We start from the raw sequence: 26,518 nt of genomic DNA, 5'->3' as shown, positions 1-26,518 counted from the left end.
AAGGACAAAAACAACACCATAAGCGTAGCCATACAAGCCGTGCGCTGTGTTTATCTGAAGCCAACGATAGCTTCATGCATATGCAAATAAACCTGGCTGACGTTACGAAATTTAGTTTATTTCTTGAGCCTAAATGTCAGTAATACAAAGCTTGTAGGTAGAGTTGCATGAGATGTATGAACTTTAATGATGCTTTTCCATCATTTTCGGAGCTCAGCTGTAGTTCTGGATGTTCCTCAGTTCATCTCCTGTTGTGTTTGACGAATGAAAGACATGCATGTGTTTTAAATGAATGTGTTTGTGTCTTTGCAGCTCAACACTCTGTAGATGATCTGGCATGGCAGGGTGACCTGGACGTGCCGCTATCATACAGTATGTACCTTGCACGTTTCAAGTTTATGCATTTAAATGCAATGTGTTTTGCATTGATCTGTATCTTCAGCTTAAGTGGATTGGTTTAACGTCCATGTTCCCTGTGGCTTCACACTGTATATATGAAGGTTTGAACCTTATGAACTTTATAAGTTATATAAGAGCTGAAATGAGTTTGTTGCTCATTCATGTCTTGCTGTTTTTGCCAGTACAGCATCTCTGTGTTATTAATGACTGTGCAGAATTCTCCTCTTTGTTACCATGGTGATCCTATTAACCATTGTACCGTGTAATTCCTGAACTATGCTAAACTCAAACCATCTTAAATCCGTCTTTGTCTGAGACCTTGGGATTATTCTATTGACCCAACACTAATTACAGTATTAATTAAACACTATATCTTACAGAAACATTATTAGAGATGTTTGCTAAGGCAAGCATCACTGATGCCATTGCTTTTATGTAGAATCGGTATATGAACAAATCCTCAACGCGAATTAAAGTTCGTCTTGGATGACTTACAATTTCAGTCATGCGCGTTGTTGGAGGAAAGTGTGCTATTTATTTTTTTAACCATGAAGGCACAATATATAAGATGTTTGCAAAATATCACCAGCAGAGTGCTATATGGGTGATTCTCATGAAAACTTGGTTTTAAAAATGTCTTAAAAATTGCTTAAATGTACTTTTTTTCCCACCAGACATTGAAAAACAAAGTCTGGAGTAAATGGGAACATTAATTTAAAAACTTTTACTTATCATTTAACACTTTTTGTAACATCATTTTAAAAATTAGTCCTAAAAAATCTCATTACCGCAACAGTCAGAAAACATCAACACTGACATATTTTCAAAATGACATGACAAACCTGAAAGAACATAATTTGGAGATTCTGCACATGCATTTAAAATCAAAGTATTATGCTTCTATTAATTAAGTTAACATTTAATAAGCATCTGTTGCGGTAATGATAATCAAAATGTCGTGTAAGCATTCTGACAAATTAACTGTAAAAAAATGATCTTACCTGGTAGCCATCTTGAAGTAACTGGTCCATGTGCTTGGTCACTCAATATCAAACTTTATTAAAATTCTGTATGTGTGCTTAAACTGTTCTCAAAAAGTGTTGCGGAGGATGAGAACATCAGGCATGGACACATCATTTTCTCAATTTTTCTTCATTATTATTATACATAAATATTCAGTAAATATTTTTTCTGTCATCTAAAGTAGTCTAGCAAAACATCCAATTATTTTTTTCTTAATATTTTTGTGTTAATTTGATTAAATTTCAACATAACGCATGTTCAAACACAGCCGGACACATTGCGGTAATGAGAATTTCAGCAGAAAATGAGATAAAATTTACAATTATAAATTCTTATGTTGAAATCACACATTGTGCAAGGTAGAACACAGTATTGTGTTAATTCTGATGCTTTTTAATATTACACATTTTAAAGCTAAAATCATTAGTGCCGTGGCGTTTCAATGGTTTCGTGAGAATCACCCATATATCTGGTCAGATTCATTCCTATTGACAGTAAAAGTGAAGACTACTATCTTTCACAGCATCATCAAGCTGCAGCCGCTGTTGTTGTTTAGCGACATCTAATGGTGAAAATTACATATTGTGCCTTTAAAACTTGTGAGGTTTTTCTGTCTGTATAACTTACGTACTGCACACAGGCCCGAAGAGTCACAATTGCCCATCACAGTTAACAAAAAAAATGTTCAACAGCCATTGCGCCATGTTTTATTTACCTGAATGCAGTATGCCCATCTGTAACAGCTGTGTGTTGAATTACAATAGATTTGGTTTTGCCCCGTAAGCAGAATGGTGATATCACCAGCTGTGATGTTTTTGAGACTCATACCTGTTAAAACATGGCATTTTGAAGATCAGTGCCAAGTATCGGTCAGATCCACTTAGACATCAGACATAAACAGCTGTCTGTCAATTTAAACAGCAGACAGGTCTGACAGAATGATTGACAGGCTTGGTGTAAAGGTTGTGTCACTTTGTCTAACTCCGTAATGCCTTTCACACCAATGATTTATGCGGGATTTGATATGTTGAACAGGCTTTACGCATCAAATGTCTAAAACACTTAAGTAGTAAATAACATTTGAGGAGCTCGGATGCAAAAGCCTCTAAATGCCATCTTTTATACGCTCGTCAAATACTTTAGCTTAAAATACGCTTGATCCTGGCCTCAGGACTGTCAGATATATCGGTTTGAATCAATTAAAGCCTGATAAAAAATGCTTATATACAAGAAAACATATCAGACGCACTTCATTCATTTTTGATACAGCTGCAGTGTAATATTAATCATTTTCTTTTTGGAAAATGTTTGACTTTTGTTTAAATATGTTGAGATACAACACAAAGTTAGAGACTTCTGAGATATCTTTTTAACAAAGGCAGGAGAGTTAAAGGGACAGTTTGCAAAATGTTTTAGTTCTGTCATCCTTTACTTATATTTTCCTTGTATGGAAGTCAATGGTGCCCCAGATCTGCTTAATTACACATATTCTTCAAAATGTCTTCATTCGTGTTGAGCGGAACAAAGAAATGTATGCAACTTTGGAACGACTCGAGTAAATGATGACAGAAATTTCATTTTTTAGTGAACTATCCCTTTAAGTTTTTTAATCTCTCTCTCTCTCCCCCTAGAGAAAACCTGTATTAAATCTTCTGAGCTATGAAAGATTAATCTTCAGAGCAATAGAGTTATCAGTTATGTTTCACTGAAGTATTATTTCTGTCTCAGATGTATCTATAAAAATGCTTGGGACAAATTAAATTAGACATAAATAAGACAGTGGTTGGCATATAGTAAGAGTATATGTTTTGAATGTGTTTAAATGCTTCCCCAGCTGAGTTAGGATTCGTCATAAGGTTTCTCCCTCATCTGTTTACACATCTTAAGATATTTTATCACCACTGTCGCATTTGTCTGCTCAGTAGGCGAAAGTGTGAACAATGTTTTATGAAAGCACTATTCAATTAAATTGAAATGAAATGAACATGGACGGCGTAGCTTCTCAGAGATAAAGATTTCATAGCTCAGGATATTTGATGGACTTTTCGGTTGTGTTTCATTTACGTAACCGCGTCACAGATGTTTCGCCAAAAAAAAATGCTTGGGAGATATGAGACAATTGTTAAGACACATTAAGAGTATGAAGCTGTACAATGAATGTAGATTGTAGGTCAAATAATCTACTGAGAGATGTTTCATTTGAGTTCATCCAAATCTTTTAAAGGGGACATATTATGCCCCTTTTTACAAAATGTATATTTAGCCAAATTAGCACTGCAATATGCTAACAAACAATTTTAGAAAAGCTTTTGGGTAAAATGAACCGGTCAGTCAGTAGCTCTGCGCGGGGCTTTATCAGTGTGACATCACATTTACAAAAAAATCAAAACAGCATGTCTAAGACTGCTTTGGTGAAATGGGAATTAAAAAAGGATAGGGGTGATTTTTTCTTTGTTCACACACTGCAAACACATTTAAAACCTGACTTTTTACAGATATGCAGTATAAGAATGTATGCAGACTTACAGTAGATGTGGTACATAGTCTCTATACTAGAGAGATACCTCTACAGTACCTGTCAGTCTTTACATCGCCATGATGATTTAAGGTCTGGGCGGGGCAGACAGTGGTCTTCAACAGATTTATTTGACAGCGTTGCTGGGGAGATGTCAGACGGTAATGACCCGGGCCAATCCGAGCCATCCATCTAAATGACACGGCCGAGTAAGATCAAGAATTCTCCGTCAGACGAGCTGGCCGTCTGTTTATCAAAGTGTGATGTACTCACAGTCCGAGAGATTTTGTGTGGTCTTTCAGTGGATTAAACAGTGAGGATGTCCCTCGTGGCCGTCCGAGCGATTGATCAGAATTATTGATTAAGGATTTTAAATGTTGCCCAGAAACATACACACACATAGGCAACACATTTTAAAGTGATATTGTGAGCAGAAACATCAGACAAAGTATTCACCAAATTATGACAAAATGATGCTGACCCAAACACAGCTGAGCTGCATGTCCTGATTCATGTTTGACCAGACAGAAGCACTGATGTTGTTTTCATAATTGTCTGTCTGGAACATAATGCTATCAAACAACCAGATGCAAAAACACTTTTTTTCTTTAGTTTACTTGCATATATTTTCAAAGTTCATTTCATAGACTTTAAATTCTTTCCAAATATATCTGCATATTAGAACATGCATATTAGAAATGGTGGGAAATCGTATCCAAGAAATTGGAAAAGCCAGGGTGTGATTTTGTTTAATAAAAAATAAATAAATTATGAACCACAGGCTTACATTGATTATTCAGGCTATTAAGCACATTTTTGTAACTGATGAAATCAAATATGTATATGCACCTGCCCTGAGCGAGATTCAAACCGCTCTGATCTGGCACGAGAGTCGGACGCTTTAACAAGGAGGCTCACGAGCTGTAACATCTGTCGCTAGATCACTTCTTAAGGTTGGAGATTAAGGTTCACTTTTACTGCATAGCTGTCACTGACTTGGCTGGTATTCATTATAGAAACTTAATAAAACAATTACAGAGCTTGAACTGTACCCTTACGAAAATTAACCATTTTATTGTGGTAAAAGTGTAGTAACCATTTTTGGTGTATTGATTACTATTAGCAAACCATGGTTTAACTATGGTTTTTGAAAATGTTGTGGCTACCGTGGTTTTACTACGGTAGCCATAGTTTTTTTTTATTTTAACTGTAGTAAAACTTTTCTCCAGACATGCAAAACACTTCATTATAATTATAATATTTAGAAAAAATTGCAATGCATAAGGTACTCTCAATATACACTGCAAAAAAAAAAAAAAAAAAATCTGCCAATAAGGTAAGCAAAAAAATCTTGGAAATTTTTCTTAAACACTAAATTCAAGAACATTTCAAGAAAAATTTGCTTACCCCATTGGCAGATTTTTTTGCTTGTTTTATGCACAAAATCACTTAAATTTGATATTTTTGGTCTAAAAACTAGACTTATATTCTTGGGTCGTTTTGCTCATCAAGAAAAAACAATTAAACAATGCAAAAAAAATGACTTTCTTACTTAGTATTTTTGTCTTGTTTTTAGTAGAAATATCTGAAAATTCTTAGATTAAGATGCTTTTTCTTTATGAGCAAAATGACTTAACAAAATAAGTGTAATTTATAGACAAAAAATATACAATTCAAGTAAATTTAAACATAAAACAAGCAAAAATATCTGCCAATGGGGTGAGAAATTTTTTTTTAGCTTGTTTTAAGCACAAAGTCACTTAAATTGTACAAATCTGCCAATGGGGTAAGCTAAATTTTCTTGAATTTTTCTTGAATTTTTTTTTGTTTTTTTCTTGAATTTAGTGTTTAAAAAAAATGTTCAAGATTTTTTGCTTACCCCATTGGCAGACCTTTTTGCTTGTTTTATGCACAAAATCACTTAAATTTGATATTTTTGGTCTAAAAACTTGACTTAATTTCTTAGGGTATTTTGCTCATCAAGAAAATACATCTTGATTTAAGAATTTTTAGATATTTCTACTGAAAACAAGACTATACTAAGTAAGAAAGTCTTTTTTTTCAACGAAGGGGTATGCACTGCAAAAAATGATTTTCAAGAAAAAAAAAATCTTTGTATTTTTGTCTTGTTTTCAGTAAAAATGTCTACAAATTCTTAAATTAAGATGCTTTTTCTTGATGAGCAAAACTACCCAAGAAAATAAGTCAAGTTTTTAGACCATAAATATTAAATTTCAGTGATTTTGTGCATAAAACAAGCAAAAAAGTCTGCCAATGGGGTAAGCAAAAAAATCTTGAACATTTTCTTAAAAACTAAGAAAATTCTTAAAAATTCAAGAAAAATTCAAGAAAAATTCAAGAAAAATTCAAGAAAAATTTGCTTACCCCATTGGCAGATTTGTTTGTTTTCAGTAAAAATATCTAAAAATTCTTAAATCAAGATGTATTTTCTTGATAAGCAAAATGACCCCAGACAATAAGTCTAGCTTTTAGACAAAAAATATAAAATGTAAGTAAATTTGTGTTTAAAACAAGACAAGAATACTTGCAGTGCAAGACGTAAGACTTAGAAAATAGTCTGTTTGATGACAGACTTTTGACCTCTTTTTTGCTTTCTCGTGTCATCCTGCAAGTTCCCCTGATCGTAACTTTAGTTTCTGCTGTCTCATCCTGAATGGTAATATTTCATGGATTTGTTTTCTGACGGCCCTGTAAAATACGATGACATGCTGCTTGCAATCTTTTTTATTTATTATTTGGCTGTATTTGCGCTGAAATAGACTATTGGTGCTTGGCGACATTTGGAAAATCCGGGCATGGATTAAAAAAGGATTATGAATAAACCTTGACGCACTGTCACCTATTGTCACATGAGCAGAAGATTTTACTTAGATATTAAATCATCTTTATTTTAGGCCATTTGATGATCATTAATCATGGAGGGGATAAAAATGTACTGTAATTCATAAGAGGCAGGGATATAAAGATCTCAAATCTCACCATAGGAACAACTGACTTGAGCATTTGAGTTATTTCATGCAAATACGTACATTTGTCAAAAAAAAAATGGAATAAGTTTAACAATAATGTTTGCATACAGATATGACCCTGTTTGTGAAATCCAAATTAATGTCTTATAATCTAATGATGATTTGGAGCATCAAAGTTTGATTTTAATCGTTACTCGGTCAATACTAAAAATATCAGGGTTATATTTTTACACAATGTTCTTTACGAAAACAATAAATCGCAAAATATTGACTTTGGTTTTCCAAGGTGAGGTCAGATATTTCTGTAACTGCACAATTAAATCGCCAAGAGACTACTTAAAACAACCTAGCTAGCCATTTTGGATGTTGCTTGGCTCCTATTATTACATTATGGCGTGATTGAGATGGTCATATTGGACAGTGTGGTCTCTTCATAGATGCTGACCTGTTTAATGACCACAGAGGGAGATCGCTTTAAAATTACATCCAGGTTTTTTGTCATGTGACCTCATTACTGGGCCATTTGAAGCCATGCAGAGCACAGATGAAGCGCCACCTGCAGGACACTGAGAACATTGCTGTCCTTCCTTCGTTCCATCTTTTCCTCCCAGGTATAAATGAACATTTAGGGCATACTGTATTACATAACGGCTTACTTATGTGACCCTTACTGACCATGCATTACCTTCAGATTTATTGGTTTACGCTAATATAATGTTGCCTTTAGGAGTAGCGCTCTGATTGGTTAAGTTAGATTTGTTGTGAGTTTAAAGTTGAATAAAGGAGCACAAATGTCCTTTAGTTTTATTCTGGCACTGGAGCGCTCTGTAGATGTTACATTATTCAGCATTGAGATTTATTAACTTACATTGTCATATCAGACTGTGTTTGTGCATGCATGTGTATCCGTGTACGCCTGGTCACTGATGCTGTCTGAATTCTGATAGCTGTGTGCATGGTGTGAGGAGAGAAGCATAAACTAATGCAGCGTGCATGCGCAATTCTCTCTCTCTTGCTCGCTCGCTCTCTCAATCTCTCTGGTCTGATAGCAACACAGTACTCCACTGAATATAGATGTTGTTTACTATTATTATGTTGTTACTGAACTATGAAAGAATAAAAACTAATGTTGTTTACGGATACTCATAATAGTGAAAATGTCTATCACGGCATCCTTAATCATCCCTTATCTACAATTCACATAGATTCAACAGATTACCTACTAGTAGTGGTTTAACAGTATAGATCAATGCATTGATAACCATATGATGCCACGCATGAAATATCTATTGTTATGTTATCAGTTCTCTGGACTCTGTTACATTGTATCACTATACTGTCTGCTAAGATGTGACATCACAAGTGTCTGAACTTTTTAAAGGAGGTCAGGTCAAGGCTAGGCTGATGACATCATCACCATATGGTCTGTAACACAAGATTATAACACAGTGTCCTTCACATTTTCACATGTGCGTTATGATTTATCATCATGGAGGTGCACGGCATTTCAAATCAGTTTTATGAGTCAGTTTAACTGTTGTTGCTTCTTTTATGAGCTTAGTTTTATGGGAAATTTTGTTTTTGTGAAGTTGCAGAAATGTGCGTTTCTATAGCCTACACAGTGAACACTAACTGATATAACAGATCGTTTAGAGAAGAGGCGGTGTTGTTTTTTAATACAAGCTGTTTAGTTTGAAAGTCATACAGGTCAGTGATTTAATGATACATTTTGGGGGCAGGCACATAAACACACAAACTTTTTCTATTTCATAAAAGAGGAGTGTGTCTCTCTCTGCATCTCTTTACTGTCCTCCATAAGCTCATTAATAAATGTCATGAATTATTCATGAAGTGAACTTTGTGATGGAGAGCACTATAACAAATGTTTAGAGAGAGAGAGAGAGAGTTGGCTGTCTAACCGCCCCCAGAATTTCACCTATCATAAAATGTCATTGATGATAAAGTTGTACAAAGTACATATCAAAATGATGATGTATTAACTACCACAAATTTGGCACAATTTGTGGTTAAGAAAAACATTACCATAATGTTCATATTTTTAACAGACACTTCTAGAAACTAGAAGTTCTAGTTATTTTTTGCAAAAATTGACAGGATAATTTTTTTATGTTTAGTTTATAGACTAGTGGTTGTCTACTACAAGCATTCACAGACACACAGCTTGCCAACAGTAAATGTACTCGCACACAACCTGAATGTTCCTGAATAACAAGCAGTTTCCTGCGCTAACCTCCAGACACAGACTGCTGAACCTCAAACTTGGGGAAAACAGCTTCGAAATATCCAAACAGATGGAACAGAACAGCTCTGTCAGGGTGCTGAGAGGATTGAAATGGATTGGGAATAATTCTGTTATACATGGCGTTCCTGAACAAATAAAACAAGATGGAATTCTGAAATTATTTCTCATGTAATAACCGTGTCCGTGTCCAAGATATATTGACAGCATAGAAACAGACTTGATAAAAACTTAAGATAGGAGGAGAAGAGAATGAGAAAGGAGAAACAGGATATGAGGATGATGAAAGAGATGAAAAACAGAACAAGAGGGGAAGAGAGAATGAGAGAGGAGAAACAGAAAGATAAAAGAAGGAGAAAATGAGAGAGAAGAAACAGAACAAGAGGAGGAGGAGGGACTGAGAGAGGAGGAGGAGGAGAGAATGAGAGAGGAGAAACAGAACAAGAAGAGGAGAAGAGAATGAGAGAGGAGAAACAGAACGAGAGGAGGAGGAGGAGGAGGGAATGAGAGAGGAGAAACAGAAAGATAAAAAGAGGAGAGAATGAGAGAGAAGGAGAAGAGAATGAGAGAGGAGAAGAGAATGACAGAGGAGGAACAAATGAGAGGAGGAGGGGGAGAGAATGAGAGAGGAGAAGAGAACAAGAGAGATGAGAAACAGGATATGAGGATGATGAAAGAGAATGAGAAAGAGATGAAAAACAGAACAAGAGGGGAAGAGAGAATGAGAGAGGAGAAACAGAAAGAGAAAAGGAGGAGAGAATGAGAGAGAAGAAACAGAACTAGAGGAGGAGGAGGAGCGAATGAGAGAGGAGGAGAAAAGAATGAAAGAGGAGGAACAGAATGAGAGGATGAGGGGGAGAGAATGAGAGAGGAGATGAGAACAAGAGAGATGAGAAACAGGATATGAGGATGATGAAAGAGAATGAGAAAGAGATGAAAAACAGAACAAGAGGGGGAAGAGAAAATGAGAGAGGAGAAACAGAAAGAGAAAAGCAGGAGAGAATGACAGAGAAGAAGAGGAGGAGGACGAGGAGAGAATGAGAGAGGAGAAACAGAACAAGAGGAGGAGAAGAGAATGAGAGGGGAGAAACAGAACAAGAGGAGAAGGAGGGAATGAGAGAGGAGAAACAGAATGAGAGGATGAGGAGGGAATGAGAGAGGAGGATGAGAGAATGGGAAAGGAGAAACAGAACGAGAGGAGGAGGAGAGAACGAGAGAGGAGAAACAGAACGAGAGGAGGTGGAGAGAATGAGAGAGGACAAATAGAACAAGAGGAGAAGAAGGACCGAATGAGAGAGGAGGAGAAGAGAATGAAAGAGGAGGAACAGAACAAGATGAGGAGGGGGAGAGAATGAGAGAGGAGAAGAGAACAAGAGAGATGAGAAACAGGATATGAGGATGATGAGAGAATGAGAAAGAGATGAAAAACAGAACAAGAGGGGGAAGGAAGAATGAGAGAGGATAAACAGAAAGAGAACTGGAGGAAAGATTGAGAGAGAAGAAATAGAACAAGAGGATGAGAGAATGAAAGAGGAGGAGGAGGGAATGAGAGAGGAGAAACAGAACTAGAGGAGGAGGAGAGAATGAGAGAGGAGGAGGAGGGAATGAGAGAGGAGAAACAGAACTAGAGGAGGAGGAGAGAATGAGAGAGGAGGAGGAGGGAATGAGAGAGGAGAAACAAACGAGAGGTGGAGGAGAGAATGAGCTAGGAGAAACAGAATGAGACGAGGAGGAGAGAATGAGATAGGAGAAACAGAACGAGAGGAGGAGGAGCAATGAGAGGAGGAGAAGAGAATGAGAGAGGAGAAACAGAACTAGAGGAGGAGGAGAGAATGAGAGAGGATAAACAAAAAGAGAACTAGAGGAGAGAATGAGAAAGAAGAAACATAACAAGAGGAGGAGAGAATGAAAGAGGAGGAGGAGAGAATGAGGGAGGAGAAAGAGAACAAGAGGAGGAGGAGGGAATGAGAGAGGAGAAACAGAACGAGAGGAGGAGGAGGGAATGTGAGAGGAGAAACAAAACGAGAGGAGGAGGAGAGAATGTGAGAGGAGAAACAGAACTAGAGGAAAAAAAAGAGAAAGAGAGAGGAGAATGAGAGAGGAGAAACAGAATGAGAGGAGGAGGAGAGAATGATAAAAGAAAAACAGAATGGGAGAAGGAGATAATGAGAGAGGGGCAGGAGAGAATGAGAGAGGAAAAACAGAATGAAAGGAGGAGGAGGGAATGAGAGAGGAGAAACAGAATGAAAGGAGGAGGGAGAATGAGAGAGGAGAAACAGAAAGAGAAAAGGATGAGAGAATGAGAGAGGAGAAACAGAACAAAAGGAGGAGGGAATGCGAGCAGAGAAACAGAACGAGAGGAGGAAGAGAGAATCAGAGAGGAGAAACAGAATGAGAGGAGGAGGAGGTAATGGGAGAGGAGGAGCAGAGAATGAGAGTGGAGAAACAGAACAAAGGGGGAAGAAAGAATGAGAGAGGAGAAACAAATCGAAAGGAGAAGAGAATGAGAGAGGAGAAAGAGAACGATAGGAGGGAACAAGAGAGGAGAAACAGAACAAAGGGGGAAGAAAGAATGACAAAGGAGAAATAGAAAGCGAGAATGAGGAGAGAATGATAGAGGAGAAACAGAAAGAGAGGAGGAGGGAATGAGAGAGGAGAAACAGAACGAAAGGAGGAGTAGGCAAAGAGAGGGGAGGAGAAGAGAATGAGAAAGGAGAAACAGAACAAGAGGAGAAAATGAGAAAGAGAGGAGAAACAGAACAGGAGGAGTTGTATTGCAGTAGGACACTTGTAGACTATATATAAGAAGCAGAAAGTCATGTATAGACTCTCAGTGTTTCTGTGCTATAGTTCACAGCAGTCACCTAATCAATGCTGAGTTTGCTGCTATAGATTTAAAGACGACGGGGTTTAGGGATCTGTCTTGTTTTCTCCCCTGATGATGATGATAATGACAGATCTTCAGTCAGCAGTCTCTCATCCCCAACACAAACAGCCCATAATTGCACTGCTGCGATGTGACGTCAAAGAAAATGATCCACACATACAGTTCCTCTACATCACATCTAAATGCACAGCAACTTACTGATAAAAAAGTGTGTTTCTTTAATAGGTATGCAGGCAAAGTGTAACAGACCCGCATAGCTAGCATTGATCCACTTTCTCTCATGTTTGTTGTCCTGTATGGTTTGTGTTTAGCTATAAAGGAGGTGGTCATCTAAACAGAAGGGGCTTTAGGATGCACGGACGCCGCTGGAAGTTGATTTTCTGCCCGAGCGTGCTGTTCTGCACCCACTGTGAAATTAATTGAGCTCATGGTCTCATCAGCGTCCACTCAAACACCACACGTACTGTGCGCGTGCTGGGCATTAAAACCAGGTCATTCTGGCATGAACTGTTCCTGGATGTCAGTACTGCAGTGTGTGAGCTAAATAATAAGATACTTTTACTTTTTCAAAACATTACTTTTCATTTTTTATGAAGTCAACAGTATAATTTTTCATGATATTAGCATTTGTTAAAGTTTCAGTGATCGTGTTTCTCACGTGTTGGTTTATTGAAGGATATAGCGTCGTGTCCGATTCATACACAAACCTTGAGTTTCATCATTGTCTCTGGTCTGTTTCATCACTTGCATCAATCTCTCTCACTTATGTAGTAGATCAATCACAGAACGGCCAAACAGAGACGTAGCCGAAAATAAATATAGCCGCTGACCTGAAAAGAAATGAGGTGGTCAGCTTTATGTAGAGAATTAACTTTTGCGCTTATAAAGAAGTGAGAAAGATAAGGAGTTACATGTGAACGTGCTTCACCGAATTGAAACCCCAAGGACACAATCTGTGCTGACCCAAATCATGGCAGTAGGCACGGGCAAGGTCTTGCCCGTCCAATTTAAATTTAGTCAAAGACATCATACATATTTTATTTTATTATACATTGGTTAAAAGCGATCTGAGGTTGGCTATGTTAACGTTTTAAGGACGGGCTGTCAACAGACCTAACCAATCAACAGAACTAGAAAATATTAGTTTTTTATTGGCGGAAAGCAACATCACTTTACACTCTCGACTCATGTCTGTAGCGGAGAATCTGACTGACACACGAGATGTTAAAGCAGAATGACTTCTGTGCAATGTGTAGCTTTTAGCTTCAGTTATTTCTGATGACCTGGAACAAACTCTATTTTCCACACAATCCGTCTCCCTTCACCTTAATTCCCCAAAATCACGTTACAGGACTTTACTTAAATTTAAATGCACCGTCTCGGTCATTTAAGTCCATTTAGAAGTCATTTAATGATGGATGGTCCTTTCGCATCTCAGGATAAGCAATTACTGAGGTCTTTGGGCAGAAATGCAACCAAGACGAATAAAAATGCCGCCTACATTCAAGATAAGGGAGCAAACATGACCCTTTACAATTAAATTTAAAATGATCATGATCAAAATGAAATGCGAAAATGCGTTGATGACAGCATTAGATTTAGATCGGTTCACATTGCATCAGATTACTTTATACGCATTATTTTTGCCGTGCCTGTTGAGCAGATGAATGTAATGGCCAATAAGTGGTGTTTAAATTAATTTTTGGTGCAAATTGTTCACAATTGTTGTTCACAGTTGTTGTACTCATCATAAACAACAGCGTTCAGATCAAAGTCAGACTTATCAGTATATACTGTCGCAGAAGTGAGTCATTAACTGTTTCAGTGTTGCTGCTTTCTTTATATATTTTTTTTGCAGTTTGATTAATCGCTTTTTTATTAATGCATAAAACAGCAACCTAATAATTCATTCCTTTTTTTCAGCTTGTTAATATGCCATGCAAAAACATTGTTTTTAAATAAATTTGAATCTAAGTTTGTGCAAATACATTAATCTCATCATAATCTTGTGTGTAAATACTGATAATTATGTACACAAAATTAAAAACAAAACCATTTTCAGAACTAAATGTCTTCTTCAGGCATCAGTAAGTATTTAGTGTGACCTCTCTTGGCACGAAACACATCTTGAGCTTTTTTTAAGGAGACTGAAGTCCTGAAGTCAGTCGATTAGAATTAGAAATTAGGATGTAATTTTATTTAGGTTTAAGAGATCCTGCAGTATATGTATATATATGTATATAATTGCCCACCCAGGATATCTGCCAGCCCACCCTTCTATAGCTTGCAAGAACCGTCCTTGACCCAAATACTGAACATTCAAAACGGAGATGCATTTATATGAAAGGAAAGGGAAATCTGAAATGAGATCTTTTTAATATCTTACTTGTTTTTCTTACAGCGATGAGATCAAATAGGGAGCAAATTCAAATTTGCTGAGACGTCTGTCTCTTGTTTCTCAGATTTACCAAGATCCAAGATGAATCACTTTATTGTTTTCCTTATTTTACAAGTTGCTTTAAATAAAAGTATTTGATAAATGCTTAAATGTAGAACTTAAACTCCTTAAGTCTTCAATTAAATGTTTTAATACTCAAACTTTTCTTACTTTAAATGATAAGCTTTGCGTTTTATGTTTTGAAAGAAACAAAGTTGATACTTTAATACAATATAAGTTTGTTGAGCTATGAAGAAACATCAGAAAAAATCAAATTTCAACTCAGACATTCACATATGCACGCACACACACATGCACAAACGCACACACGCACGCACTCGTCTCTATTAGGGTCAGTGTTTTCTGCAATGCAGAGACTGTGAACTAGATCGTGAGAAGCTGATACTGGGGCAATATTACGCGCTTGTGAAGGGTAAATATACCTGCCTTATTTTACACGCAGATTAGTGTTAGCAGGTGGCGTCATATACCTGTGTGTGTGTTCTAGTTAAACAACTTCTGTTCTCTTTAAATGAAAGTAAAGTACACAGAAGAAACTCACACACTTGTCTGGACTGCAGATCTTTTAATGTTAAAACATTTTCAACGCTTGTATACTTATTGTGTAGTGCATATACTGTAAGTACTGGCTTTGTAAACGTGTATAGATATATAAAATCAATGTAGATAGTGGGCCTGGAATGACTCTGAAGTATTTGATTATTTTCAAAACACATCAGTACAGAAAAATATCTGTTCCCTTTCAGTCGGTCACTACGACGTCACGTCGTGACCGACGAATTGGGAGCTCGCTTAGAGAGACCAATCTGCTTCGAATACTACTAAAACGCCAATGAACTTGGCATTGAGATATTTGCATAATGCTGGCGCCGCCCCGCCAGGTGCGTATATAAGGCGCACGTGCAAATAGGGAAATCAGCTTTTTATCGCTTCGAAAGCCGGCAGTATCTGCTACTGAGAAGCTACTTCACTCTGTTGGGATCGATTGCGGAAGTTGGTTGGACTGGCAGTACCACAGCGGACGCTTCGCAGTATTCCACAGGCTCTGCATCTTTTTTGTTTGTTTTGAGTTTAGTGTGTGCGTTGCCTTCCCTGTGCGCATCATCAACTGAGCATCTGAGTGAATTTCCCTAAAAGAGTGATACGAGAGAGCTTTGTGCCTTGTTAAAGGCAGCCACTCTCTCGTATATCCGGACATAAGCGTCCTTTTCAGGATGTCTTTTCGTCCGTGCGATCTTGGATGCGGGAAGTATATGGGTCCGAAGGACGGTCACGAGCGTTGTCTTTCGTGCTTGGGCATCGAGCACGCTGAGGCAGCGTTCGCTGGGGGTAAGTGTTCTCACTGCGAGAACATGTCCCTTGTGGATTTGCGGAGACGGTTGTCTTTCCTCCGGGAAAAACGCAACCCACGTCCGACGAGCTCTGATCGCCGCCACGGTGCGGCTGTGAAGCTCTCGAAGGATGATCTCCGCATCACTGTGCTGAACCGGGCAGGGGATTCGTCCTCTGCCTCTCAGCCTCCTCATCCACAGCCAGTTGATGCGCCGATGGAAACTTCAGAGTCGTGTTCTACGATGTCTGTTGGATCTGTCGTGCCTCCCTCCGGGTCCACGGAGACCGCAGCATCCGAGGGTGGGCCCTCTACCTCTGAGGATCTGGATGTCCTCCCCCCTTCCGGACGGGTCGTGACGCCGGATTTCGATCCAGAGATGGTGGCCGTGCTCTCTCGAGCGGCGGAGACCGTCGGGTTGGAGTGGGTTCACCCCCCACAGCCCGAGCCGTCCCGCCTGGATGATTGGTTCTTTGGAGCTGCCCGGGTTTCACAACCCTCTCCGCCGGTGCCTTTCTTCCCCGAGGTGCACGAGGAGCTGACCAGGACCTGGAGGTCGCCGTATTCTACCCGTTTACGGCCGTTTCAGCCCTCCCCCCTCACCTCCCTCACCGATGGAGCCGCTAAGGGCTATACGGGAATCCCCCCCGTGGAGCGTGCGGTTGTGATGCAATTGTGTCCGGCCACCGCTTCCACCTGGAAGGATCGCCCAGCCCTCCCCTCCCGTGCTTGCAGACAGTCTTCCGGTTTAACGGGGGCTGCCTATCATGCATGTGGAGAGGCGGCTTCAGCCCTGCACGCTATGGCGTTGCTGCAGGTCCACCAGGCCAAGGCCTTGAGAGATCTGCACGAGGGAGGACACGACTCGCCTGTGCTTTCGGAGCTCCGGGCCGCTACGGATCTGGCCCTCCGTGCTACGAAGGTCACGGCACAGGCGATCGGTCGTGCGATGTCCACGATGGTGGTCCAGGAACGCCATCTGTGGCTCTGTCTGGCTGACATGTCGGATGCAGAAAAGAACAAGTTCTTGGATGCGCCCGTATCCCAGGCAGGCCTGTTCGGCGAGTCGGTGGAGTCGTTTGCCCAGCAGTTCTCCGCCGCCCAGAAGCAGACGGAAGCGATCGCTCAGATCATGCCCCGGCGCAAGCGACCTGCATCTCGCCCCCCAGCGCCGGCGGCCCCGTCTGCTCCTCGCCGAGGGCGCCCTCCGGCGGCTGCCTCCGCCCCCCCCGCTAGAACGTCTTCTAGACCACGGAGAGGGAACAGCCGTCGGCAGCCCGCCCCGCCCGCACCACCCGCTTCCCGTGGCAAACGGAAATCGAAGCGGCCCTGAGACGGGCGACCTGGAGTTGGATGGGATCACTCTACGGGAGACGGTGACGGCACCGCTCCTTCCACCGGTAGAGGGCCGGGTGGAAAATCTTTTGTTTCGTTTTGTTTCTGTTCCGCCGGCTTCTCAGCCGGCACCCACAAAACCACAAAAAGAGTGCATTCCTATTCCTTCTCCAGGTCTCCAGAGGATCGAGAGAGATGTGAGCGGGCAGTCAGATGCTCTTCCTCCCTCTCCTCTGTCGCCAGTGGGTGTTCTGAGGAGTTCGAGCTCTCCTCTTCGGAGACCGGACCACCAGCAACCCCTTCGGAGTCTGCGTCCTCAGCTGAGGAGACCGGACGACCGTTTACCTCAGCGGGCTCAGGTCAGTGTCACACACACACATACTGTAGATGCTTATGCTGTCACGGCAGACGCACCGGCAGTCCCGCCTGTCCCGCCTCGCTGCCCCGCCGCGGGTACACCGGTAGTGCCGTTAATTCCTCTCGTACGGTCCCTGGGGGCTTGGCTTCAGCTTCCCAGTCCGTCTCGTTGGGTTTTACGCACGATCCGCCTCGGTTACGAAATTCAATTCAATCGGCACACTCCCAAATTTGCGGGCATACGTTTCACCACGGTGAAAGCGTCCGTTGCACATGTACTGCGTGCAGAGGTCGAAGTCCTGCTGGCGAAGGACGCGATCGAGCCGATCCCTCTTACCGAGATGAGATCGGGCTTCTACAGCCCGTATTTCATAGTACCCAAGAAAGGCGGCGGGTTACGACCGATTTTGGATTTGCGTGTCCTGAACAAATCTCTTCAGAAGAGGTCTTTCAGGATGATTACACCGAAACAAATTTTCAGTGCAATACGCCCCCAAGATTGGTTTGCAGCGATAGACCTGAAAGACGCGTACTTTCATGTGTCCATTTTCCCTCGTCACCGACCGTTTCTCCGGTTTGCGTTCGAGGGGCGGGCATACCAATACAAAGTACTACCGTTCGGGCTGTCTCTCTCTCCCCGTGTGTTCACGAAAGTGGTAGAGGCGGCGTTAAAGCCCCTCAGAGAGAGCGGTGTTCGCATTCTGGCTTACCTCGACGATTGGCTTATAATAGCGCATTCTCGGCGGACGCTGTGCGAACACAGAGATCTAACACTTCAACATCTCGCCCGTTTGGGTCTTCGGGTCAACTGGGAAAAGAGCAAACTCTGCCCCACGCAGAGGATCTCTTTTCTCGGTATGGAGTGATGCGTCCTCTGCGCATCACTCACTTATTAACGGCAGATCAGTGGGCCAGCATGATTTGGTTGTTAGATTCCTGAGAGGCGCTCGCAGGCTAAACCCCTCGCGCCCTCCTTCTATTCCTCCCTGGGACCTGTCCATGGTGCTGAAAGCGCTACAGAGTCCTCCGTTCGAGCCTTTGCAGTCTGCGAGTCTGAAGCTTCTATCCATGAAGGCTCTGACCCTACTAGCATTGGCCTCGGTGAAGAGAATAGGGGATTTACATGCATTCTCTGTTGACGATTCGTGCCTTCAGTTTGGTCCTTCTGTCTCGAGCGTGACCTTGAGACCCAGACCAGGCTACGTGCCCAAAGTTCCCACTACTCCCTTTAGAGATCAAGTGGTGAGCTTGCAAGCATTGCCTTTGGAGCAGGCAAACCCAACCGAGGCTTTGTTGTGCCCCGTACGCGCACTGCGATTCTACGTGGACCGCACGCAAAGCTTCAGGACCTCAGACCAGCTCTTTGTTTGTTATGGTGGCCAGCAGAAAGGGAAAGCTGTCACTAAGCAGAGGATGTCTCATTGGATAGTTGATACTATCGCCCTAGCTTACAATGTGCAGGGCATTCCTTGCCCCTTTAATTTGAGAGCGCACTCCACTCGGAGTGTTGCCTCATCTTGGGCATTAGCTCGTGGTTCCTCGCTAACAGACATCTGTAGAGCTGCTGGTTGGGCGACACCTAATACGTTCATTAGATTCTATAATGTTCGTATCGAGCCTGTATCCTCTCGTGTTCTGTCCTCACCAGGGAGGACACGGAGAGCAGACTCGCAAGTCGGCTTGCAGCCTCCGACTGAGGCTCTAAATTGAGTTTTCAGTATGGAAGGCTAACAGAGCAAAAATGCGTAATGGTTTGATTTGCTCTCTCCACTGCCTTGACAGCCTTTGTTGCGGAGCATTGGCTGTCAGCCTTTCACTAGTTGTATTCTTACGAACCTACGTGTTTGGCCAGGGCCCCACATTGTGTCCCAACGGGTTCCTTTGTGAGTATTATTCCGTGGGGTTAATCCAACTAGCCCACGTTTCCCTTAGCAGAGCACTGCTTTGCTTACACAGCCACGGCTGTCATTTATACCTCAACTACGGTTGACTTTCGTCCACCATTAGCCCTTAACGGGGCGGTGGCTTCCGCAGCGTCCCTATACCGCTCAGTTAGGGCGCTTCCCAGTCGCTGGCACTACTGTGGGGTTAAAGGAACATCTAGTGCCCGGCCTTCTGCCTTAAAACCTAATTCTCCTATCCTTAAGTGGAACCGGAGGGCTTTATGCAGACACTGGAAGAGGTCAGCCCCTAGTGGCGTTTTAGTAGGGTTTCCCAATTCGTCGGTCACGACGTGACGTCGTAGTGACCGACTGAAAGGGAACGTCTCGGTTACGGATGTAACCCTCGTTCCCTGAAGGAGGGAACGGAGACGTCACGTCCCGTCGCCACAGGTGCTGCCACCTGCTGTTTAGGCCGGTCACCTTCCGGCTTTCTCAGCGAACAGAAGCTGATTTCCCTATTTGCACGTGCGCCTTATATACGCACCTGGCGGGGCGGCGCCAGCATTATGCAAATATCTCAATGCCAAGTTCATTGGCGTTTTAGTAGTATTCGAAGCAGATTGGTCTCTCTAAGCGAGCTCCCAATTCGTCGGTCACGACGTGACGTCTCCGTTCCCTCCTTCAGGGAACGAGGGTTACATCCGTAACCGAGACGTTACTTTTCACTATAGTATGCAACAAAATAAAGTGATAATATGCTTCTGCCAAGATTTCTCAGTATGCACCACATGAACACTTTTCTATCCCACAAGGCCATGGGACCTGAGGATGCCACAAATAAATAAAAAAATACATGCAGCTGAAGAAATGCGACCAATGTAGCGTTGACTCTTGTCCGTGTTGTGGACATCAAGCACCTCAAACTGTGGAAGTGTACCACTACACTTTCAGAAATAAAGGTACAAAAAGTTGTCACTGGGACAGTACCCTTTCAATAAGGTACACCTTTGTACCCAAAAAGTGAATATTAGTACTTCAAATGTACATATTGGCAGTCCAAAGTTACACATTTGTACCAAAATGGTACATATTAGGACCCTTTTTAAAGGGTACTGTCCCAGTGACAGCTTTGTACACTGTAAAAAAAATCTGTAGAAATTGCAGCTGGTTGCCGGTAACTTACCGTAGATTTAAATTTATGTTTTTTTAATGGCAACATTTTGTTCAAAGTTAAATGAACATTAAACATTTACAAGTCTTTGTCTTTAAAGAGTAAAACTAAAAAAAGGCATCAAAATCTGAAACAAAATCTGAAAAAAAAAACAGAAAAAGGTTGATGATGATTTCTGGCTCCCAGAATGCTTTGCCTGTTATTGTATAGGGCTTATTCGCAAACACCGGAAGTCGCTAGCCGCGGCCATCTTGTTGACATAACATCTGTCCTGCCCCTAGCCGCACGTAGATTTGAGTCGAGGGGAGCAGTAGCCTAATGGCTTAATCTCGTCTGTATTAAGAGAAGATGAGCTTGATTATTGTGGAACAATATCAAATAGACCCAATAGCCTTAAGTAAAGATCCGTCCTTATTGCCAGCCGTAACTTATCCGGATATTTATAACTATATCGTTCATACAGTATCCGCATTCATCATACAAGCACTGAAGGGCCGTTCACATTATAACTATAACGATAACTATATCATCGTCCACATCACCAAACAATACGTTTATGCTAATTCGCTTACGGCACTCGCGCAAATCACTTGCCTTTAATATTGCTTGTAATAAAAACTTTTGCAGATGTCCTCAACACGCTGCGTTTCGCGTAACTCTAAACAGTGAATCTAATAGTTTGTGTAATCTCTTACCTTTTGGCATAACAGTTAGTTAATGTAATAGATTAAAAAGCATTACGTAGTCAATTTTCACAGCAACTGGAGGTAATCTAATGTTATAGACCTCAGCAATGAGCTTCACTGTCATTTTAAGTGCTTGTGCACTTGAAGTTCAAATAGATTTTAATGCTATCAATGGTTTATCCTTCATCAGGTGGGAAAAATCGCTCAGAAAGTGATCCCAATGATGTCGTTCATTGTATCTGTATCGTTAACGTTATAGTTTTGGTGTGAGCTCCGCTATTCTCTTTAATATAAAACGATTTTCAAAACTATGTAAACGGCCCTTAATTCCCTACCTAGTATCAATGCCAGACCTATTATTATGTTCATATAGTTATTAATACTAATTTAATAACTGTCTCAATTTATGGCAGCTTATTTGAAAGAGCAGTTTCAGCCACTGCTTACAGCTAAACATATGTGATCAAATTATGGGGACAGACTTGGCTGTGAGGCATATATCCCTAACGTTACCTGTGGTAAAATTATGGGGACAGACTTTGCTGTTGGGAGTCTCTCCTTCGCTGGTTCAACTCCTGTCTCCTTTCATGTTTTCTGACAGTCGGTATCGCATAAAAACTAATTCCGGGGTTCTTTTTGCTGTTGTTAGAACATACGTGTATTACACCACACACCATCGCGCGGTTTTAAAAAAAATTACACCGATAATACCATGCATAATACCCACGCTGCCTCGCTTGTCAATTGACAGACTGACAGTTTTATGTCAACAATATGGCCGCCGCGAACATTGATGACGTAGATCGAATAAGCCCTATAGTTTTATTCTGTAAAGATAAAGACTTGTTAATATTTCAAATGTATTTAACTTTAAACAAACTCTTGCCAGTAAATAGCATAAATTGAAATCTACGGTAAATTACCGGCAACCCAGCTGCAATAACATTTAAATTTCTACTGATTTTTTATTAAGTATGCGAAACTATCGCTTCAGTGACTACTATCGCTAAAGAGATTTTTTAGTGTATGAGGAATTATACTAATTCAACATGATCTCACGGAAGTCATGTTATAGTCACACAAAATTTGATTCATTTATTCATGTCCATGGCAAGAATTTTCATGCCTTAAGCACCAATGTCTTTTTCGTGTATTACTCGCACAAATTTCTGTAAATAATTTTTCTGGTCGTTGGCACAGTTTTCGTGTCATATTATGTATTGTTTTCTTTTTCTATTTTAACTCATTGTCGCTTGCGGTTGGGGTTAGATTTGGGGTTTGGGTTAGGATGTTCTTTTATGTATTGGTTTCTACATGTTTTTCTTTCGCTTTTAAAACTATTCTCGTCTGGAGTTGGGGTTTGGGTTAGAATGTCTAAAAATGTAACAGAAAGTGATTCAAACCCAAAGCAACAATGGTAAGAAAATAGAATAAAACAATGAGAAAACAATATACTGTAAAAAAACGTAGAAATTACAATGTTATTACAGCTGGGTTGCCGGTAATTTACCGTAGATTTAAATGTATGTTATTTACTGGCAAGAGTTTGTTCAAAGTTAAATAAATTTTAAATATTAACAAGTCTTTATCTTTACAGAATAAAACTATACAATAACAGCCTCATGCAAAGCATTCTGTGAACCAGAAATCATCATCAACCATTTTCTGTTTTTTGCTTCAGATTTTGTTTCCAAGAATGTTTTGCTTGATGCTGTTTTTTTTTTTTTGTTTTTTTACTCTGTAAAGACAAAGACTTGTAAATGTTTAATGTTCATTTAACTTTGAACGAAATTTAAATTTAATTAATTTAAATCTACGGTAAGTTACCGGCAACTCAGCTGCAATTTCTACGGAATTTTTTTACAGTGTACATAAAATGAAACGAAAAAGAAAGACATGCAACGGACGAAAAAACTATTTATTTAAATTTTTGTGGGTACACGAAAAAGACATTCGTGCTCAAGGCACAAAAACAGCAGAATTTCGTGCCATGGACACAAATAAATAGCAAATTTTGCGTGACTATAACACGACTTTCCGTGAGATCAGTCTGTACTAATTAATGTCTTCGTTAGTATGGTCCACAAGTGGGCATTTCACATATGCGTGACCTTTCCACGTGATTACGTAATATGTAAGGTCGCGCTGGTGCATCACACAGCTAGTGCAAGACAAGAAGTTGGTTCTTTAAAAGTACTTTTGATGAAAATGACGATCGTTTCACTAGATATAGAAATACTATCAAACTTTAAAACACTCAGAATATATTAAATGTGCTGTATAGTCAAATAGTCAACAAATCAATTTGACATTTACAACGTTTTTGATAGTTTGAAAATGTAATTGATGCATATTGAAGTAATTTCTGCATTTAATATTGTTTTGTGTGTACGTAAAGAGTTACTGTCCGTTTTGCTCTACTGCTGTTTGTTACTGCCTATGGTTTTGGTATAAAGCTCTGTGCAAACTCAAGTGGATATAAATCACTACCTCCAGGCTGTTTCTTTGCCGTTTTATGGACTGGCCATACTTTGTGTGACGCATTTATTTTACAGGAGGAAAGAAAAACTCAGGTTGTTTGAATTGTGAGTCTATGGGGAAGCCTGGGTGATTGTGAGACTCATGGCCTGAATTTATGAAGCAGTCCGGCTCAGGTGGATAAAATACATCTGATCATTTCGTTTTGGCAGATTTTAATGCTTGAAGAAATGAGAAATGTTTGAGTTAAATGCAGACTTCGGTGTTTTTGCAAACCTGAGCACAGATTTCTTAAATCTAAAGTTATTTCATACATTATGCAAGTGAAAGTCTCTAATTGATTCCACTTTCATCTCACTGCTGTTTGGGAGAAACAAGTGGGTATGTTTTGGATATGCACAACCATTGCTCAGGTTTTAAGTTGTTGAAATCAAAGTTAAACCACCACACGTACGAAAAACAGCATGTCCAATCCTGTTCCTTCACTAAAGCCCTGTCGTACAGAATGGAGGATATTGTATGATTATAATCAGGGTCGGCACACATCCCAATGAGCACAGAAGTGTGCGGTCATGACCTTCTTGAGCAGATCAGCTGCTTGTTTCTCCTTCACTTAAACGCTTCAGGCTGTTACACTGCAGACGTCCTAATATCGCAGACATCGACTACATGTTAATGACCTCATTACATGAGACCTTGAGAATGTAAATCAAGCGTTTATCGGCCCGTTAGAGCGGTTGTGAGGTGCCGTGGCACATTTCAACATAAGATGTGGAGATTTGATGACATTTACATTGCTTTCGAGGGCTAGCTGTGAGATTATACGACGAGACACTTGCAGACAACTCTCAATTATGGTTTAATAAATTTCGCAGCAATAAAATCACCTGTGATTGTTCAGTGAAAGCTTGTGAGAGGGGCAGTATTTAATTTTCTCATTTCTCTTTGTCTTTTAAAGTCACACTACTTTATTCGCACATATAACAATTGTTAATGAGTGCTGGTTAAACCACCGTAACAGTATTGAGTTCATTTTCTTTGACCTCATTTCCTGGTGATGTGAGTTTATAATTAGCAGTGTTTGCAAAGACATCACTAACTGCTGCTCTTATAGTAAATCCTTTCAACAAACTCCTAATGTTAAGTATTCAACTTTGGCATTAACCTTGCACAGTTTGTACTTTAGACATGAATGATGCATCAGATTGCATCCAGTTTCATTTATTTGTAAGGATATGTTTACACGACATCAATGTGGTAAAAAGTGGAAAGTTATTCTTTTGCATTTATGAAGATGTTTATGTAGACACAACAACGCTGTCAGAAAGATCTGTGTTTACGTGAATCCGGGAAGACGGCTGAATAGGCTGTATTACGTGTGCCAGGCCAGTAGTTGGCGATGCTACTTTGTATAGAAACACTACACACATGCGTACATACACATTTTTTACTGAGCGATAAATACAAATGCTGATAAATTTGTAAAACTATGTTGCAACAGCGTAAATAAACTCGGTAGCTTGAGCAGTACAAACACAGTCATGTAGGCTGCCATTGTTGTTTTGGTTATACTCTCATGAAATCACTATTATTACAGATTTGAGTTTTTGTAGTTTCCATTTTCGTTCTTGAATTTTGAAATTTTGCAAAGTTTGCATTTTCAGAACCCTTATATGCTGTCATTGTGTAAACGGCCAAGGCTACGGGAGTCACACAACTGCAATGAAAAAAACACATGCAGATAAAAAAAAACACCAGCAAATAAAAAAAATCTTCATCAGTTTGACAGCACATCTGCTGCAGATACACGCAACACAAACAAATAAAAAAACGCATTGCAAATCCTCATAACACGAACAAATACAAAAACGTGTTGCAAATCCTCACAACACAAACAAATACAAAAACATTTTTCAAATACTAACACCACGAACAAAAACGCATTGCAGATACAACACAAACAGATACAAAAATGCATTGCAAATACTCACAACACAAACAAATACACAAATGTGTCGCAAATACTCAAAACAAACTTAAACAAATACAAAAACGCGTTGCAAATCCTCACAACACAAACAAATACAAAAACTCGTTACAAATCCTCACAACAAACACAAACAAATACTAAAACGCATTGCAAATTCGCACAACACAAACAAATACAAAACATGTTGCAAATCCTCACAACAAACACAAACAAATAAAAAAATGCGTTGCAAATCCTCACAACACAAACAAATACAAAAACAGGTTGCAAATCCTCACAACACAAACAAATACAAAAACGTGTTGCAAATCCTCACAACAAACACAAACAAATACAAAAACGCATTGCAAATTCGCACAACACAAACAAATACAAAAACATGTTGCAAATACTAAAACCACGAACAAAAACGCATTGCAGATACAACACAAACAGATACAAAAATGCATTGCAAATACTCACAACACAAACAAATACACTAATGTGTCGCAAATACTCAAAACAAACTCAAACAAATACAAAAACGCGTTGCAAATCCTCACAAAAAACACAAACAAATACAAAAACATGTTGCAAATCCTCACAACAAACACAAACAAATACAAAAATGTGTTGCAAATCCTCACAACACAAACTAATACAAAAACGTGTTGCAAATCCTCACAACACAAACAAATACAAAAAAGTGTTGCAAATCCTCAAAAAAAAAAAAAACAACAAAAAAAAAACGCATTGCAAATTCGCACACCACAAACA

At 40.0% G+C, this 26,518-nt stretch overlaps 1 protein-coding gene and 1 pseudogene across 3 annotated transcripts in view; both read left to right on the top strand.

The window, feature by feature from the left end:
* Window positions 1-26,518, top strand: part of LOC129436729 (protein shisa-6) — a 122,907-nt gene that overhangs the window by 32,397 nt on the left and 63,992 nt on the right. For all 3 annotated transcript variants that reach the window (XM_055194965.2, XM_073865140.1, XM_055194966.2), the window contains exon 5: window positions 313-372. In XM_055194965.2, the coding sequence (XP_055050940.2) occupies window positions 313-372 (60 nt within the window). The remainder of the gene's footprint in view (window positions 1-312; window positions 373-26,518) is intronic.
* On the top strand, window positions 9,144-11,155 carry LOC141362896 (uncharacterized; annotated as a pseudogene).

This window comes from Misgurnus anguillicaudatus, unplaced genomic scaffold, assembly GCF_027580225.2.
Source record: "Misgurnus anguillicaudatus unplaced genomic scaffold, ASM2758022v2 HiC_scaffold_29, whole genome shotgun sequence".
In the NCBI taxonomy this organism is placed as follows: Eukaryota; Metazoa; Chordata; class Actinopteri; order Cypriniformes; family Cobitidae; genus Misgurnus; species Misgurnus anguillicaudatus.
The sequence above is the reverse complement of the archived record's forward strand: the minus strand, read 5'-3'. Positions and strand labels throughout refer to the sequence as shown.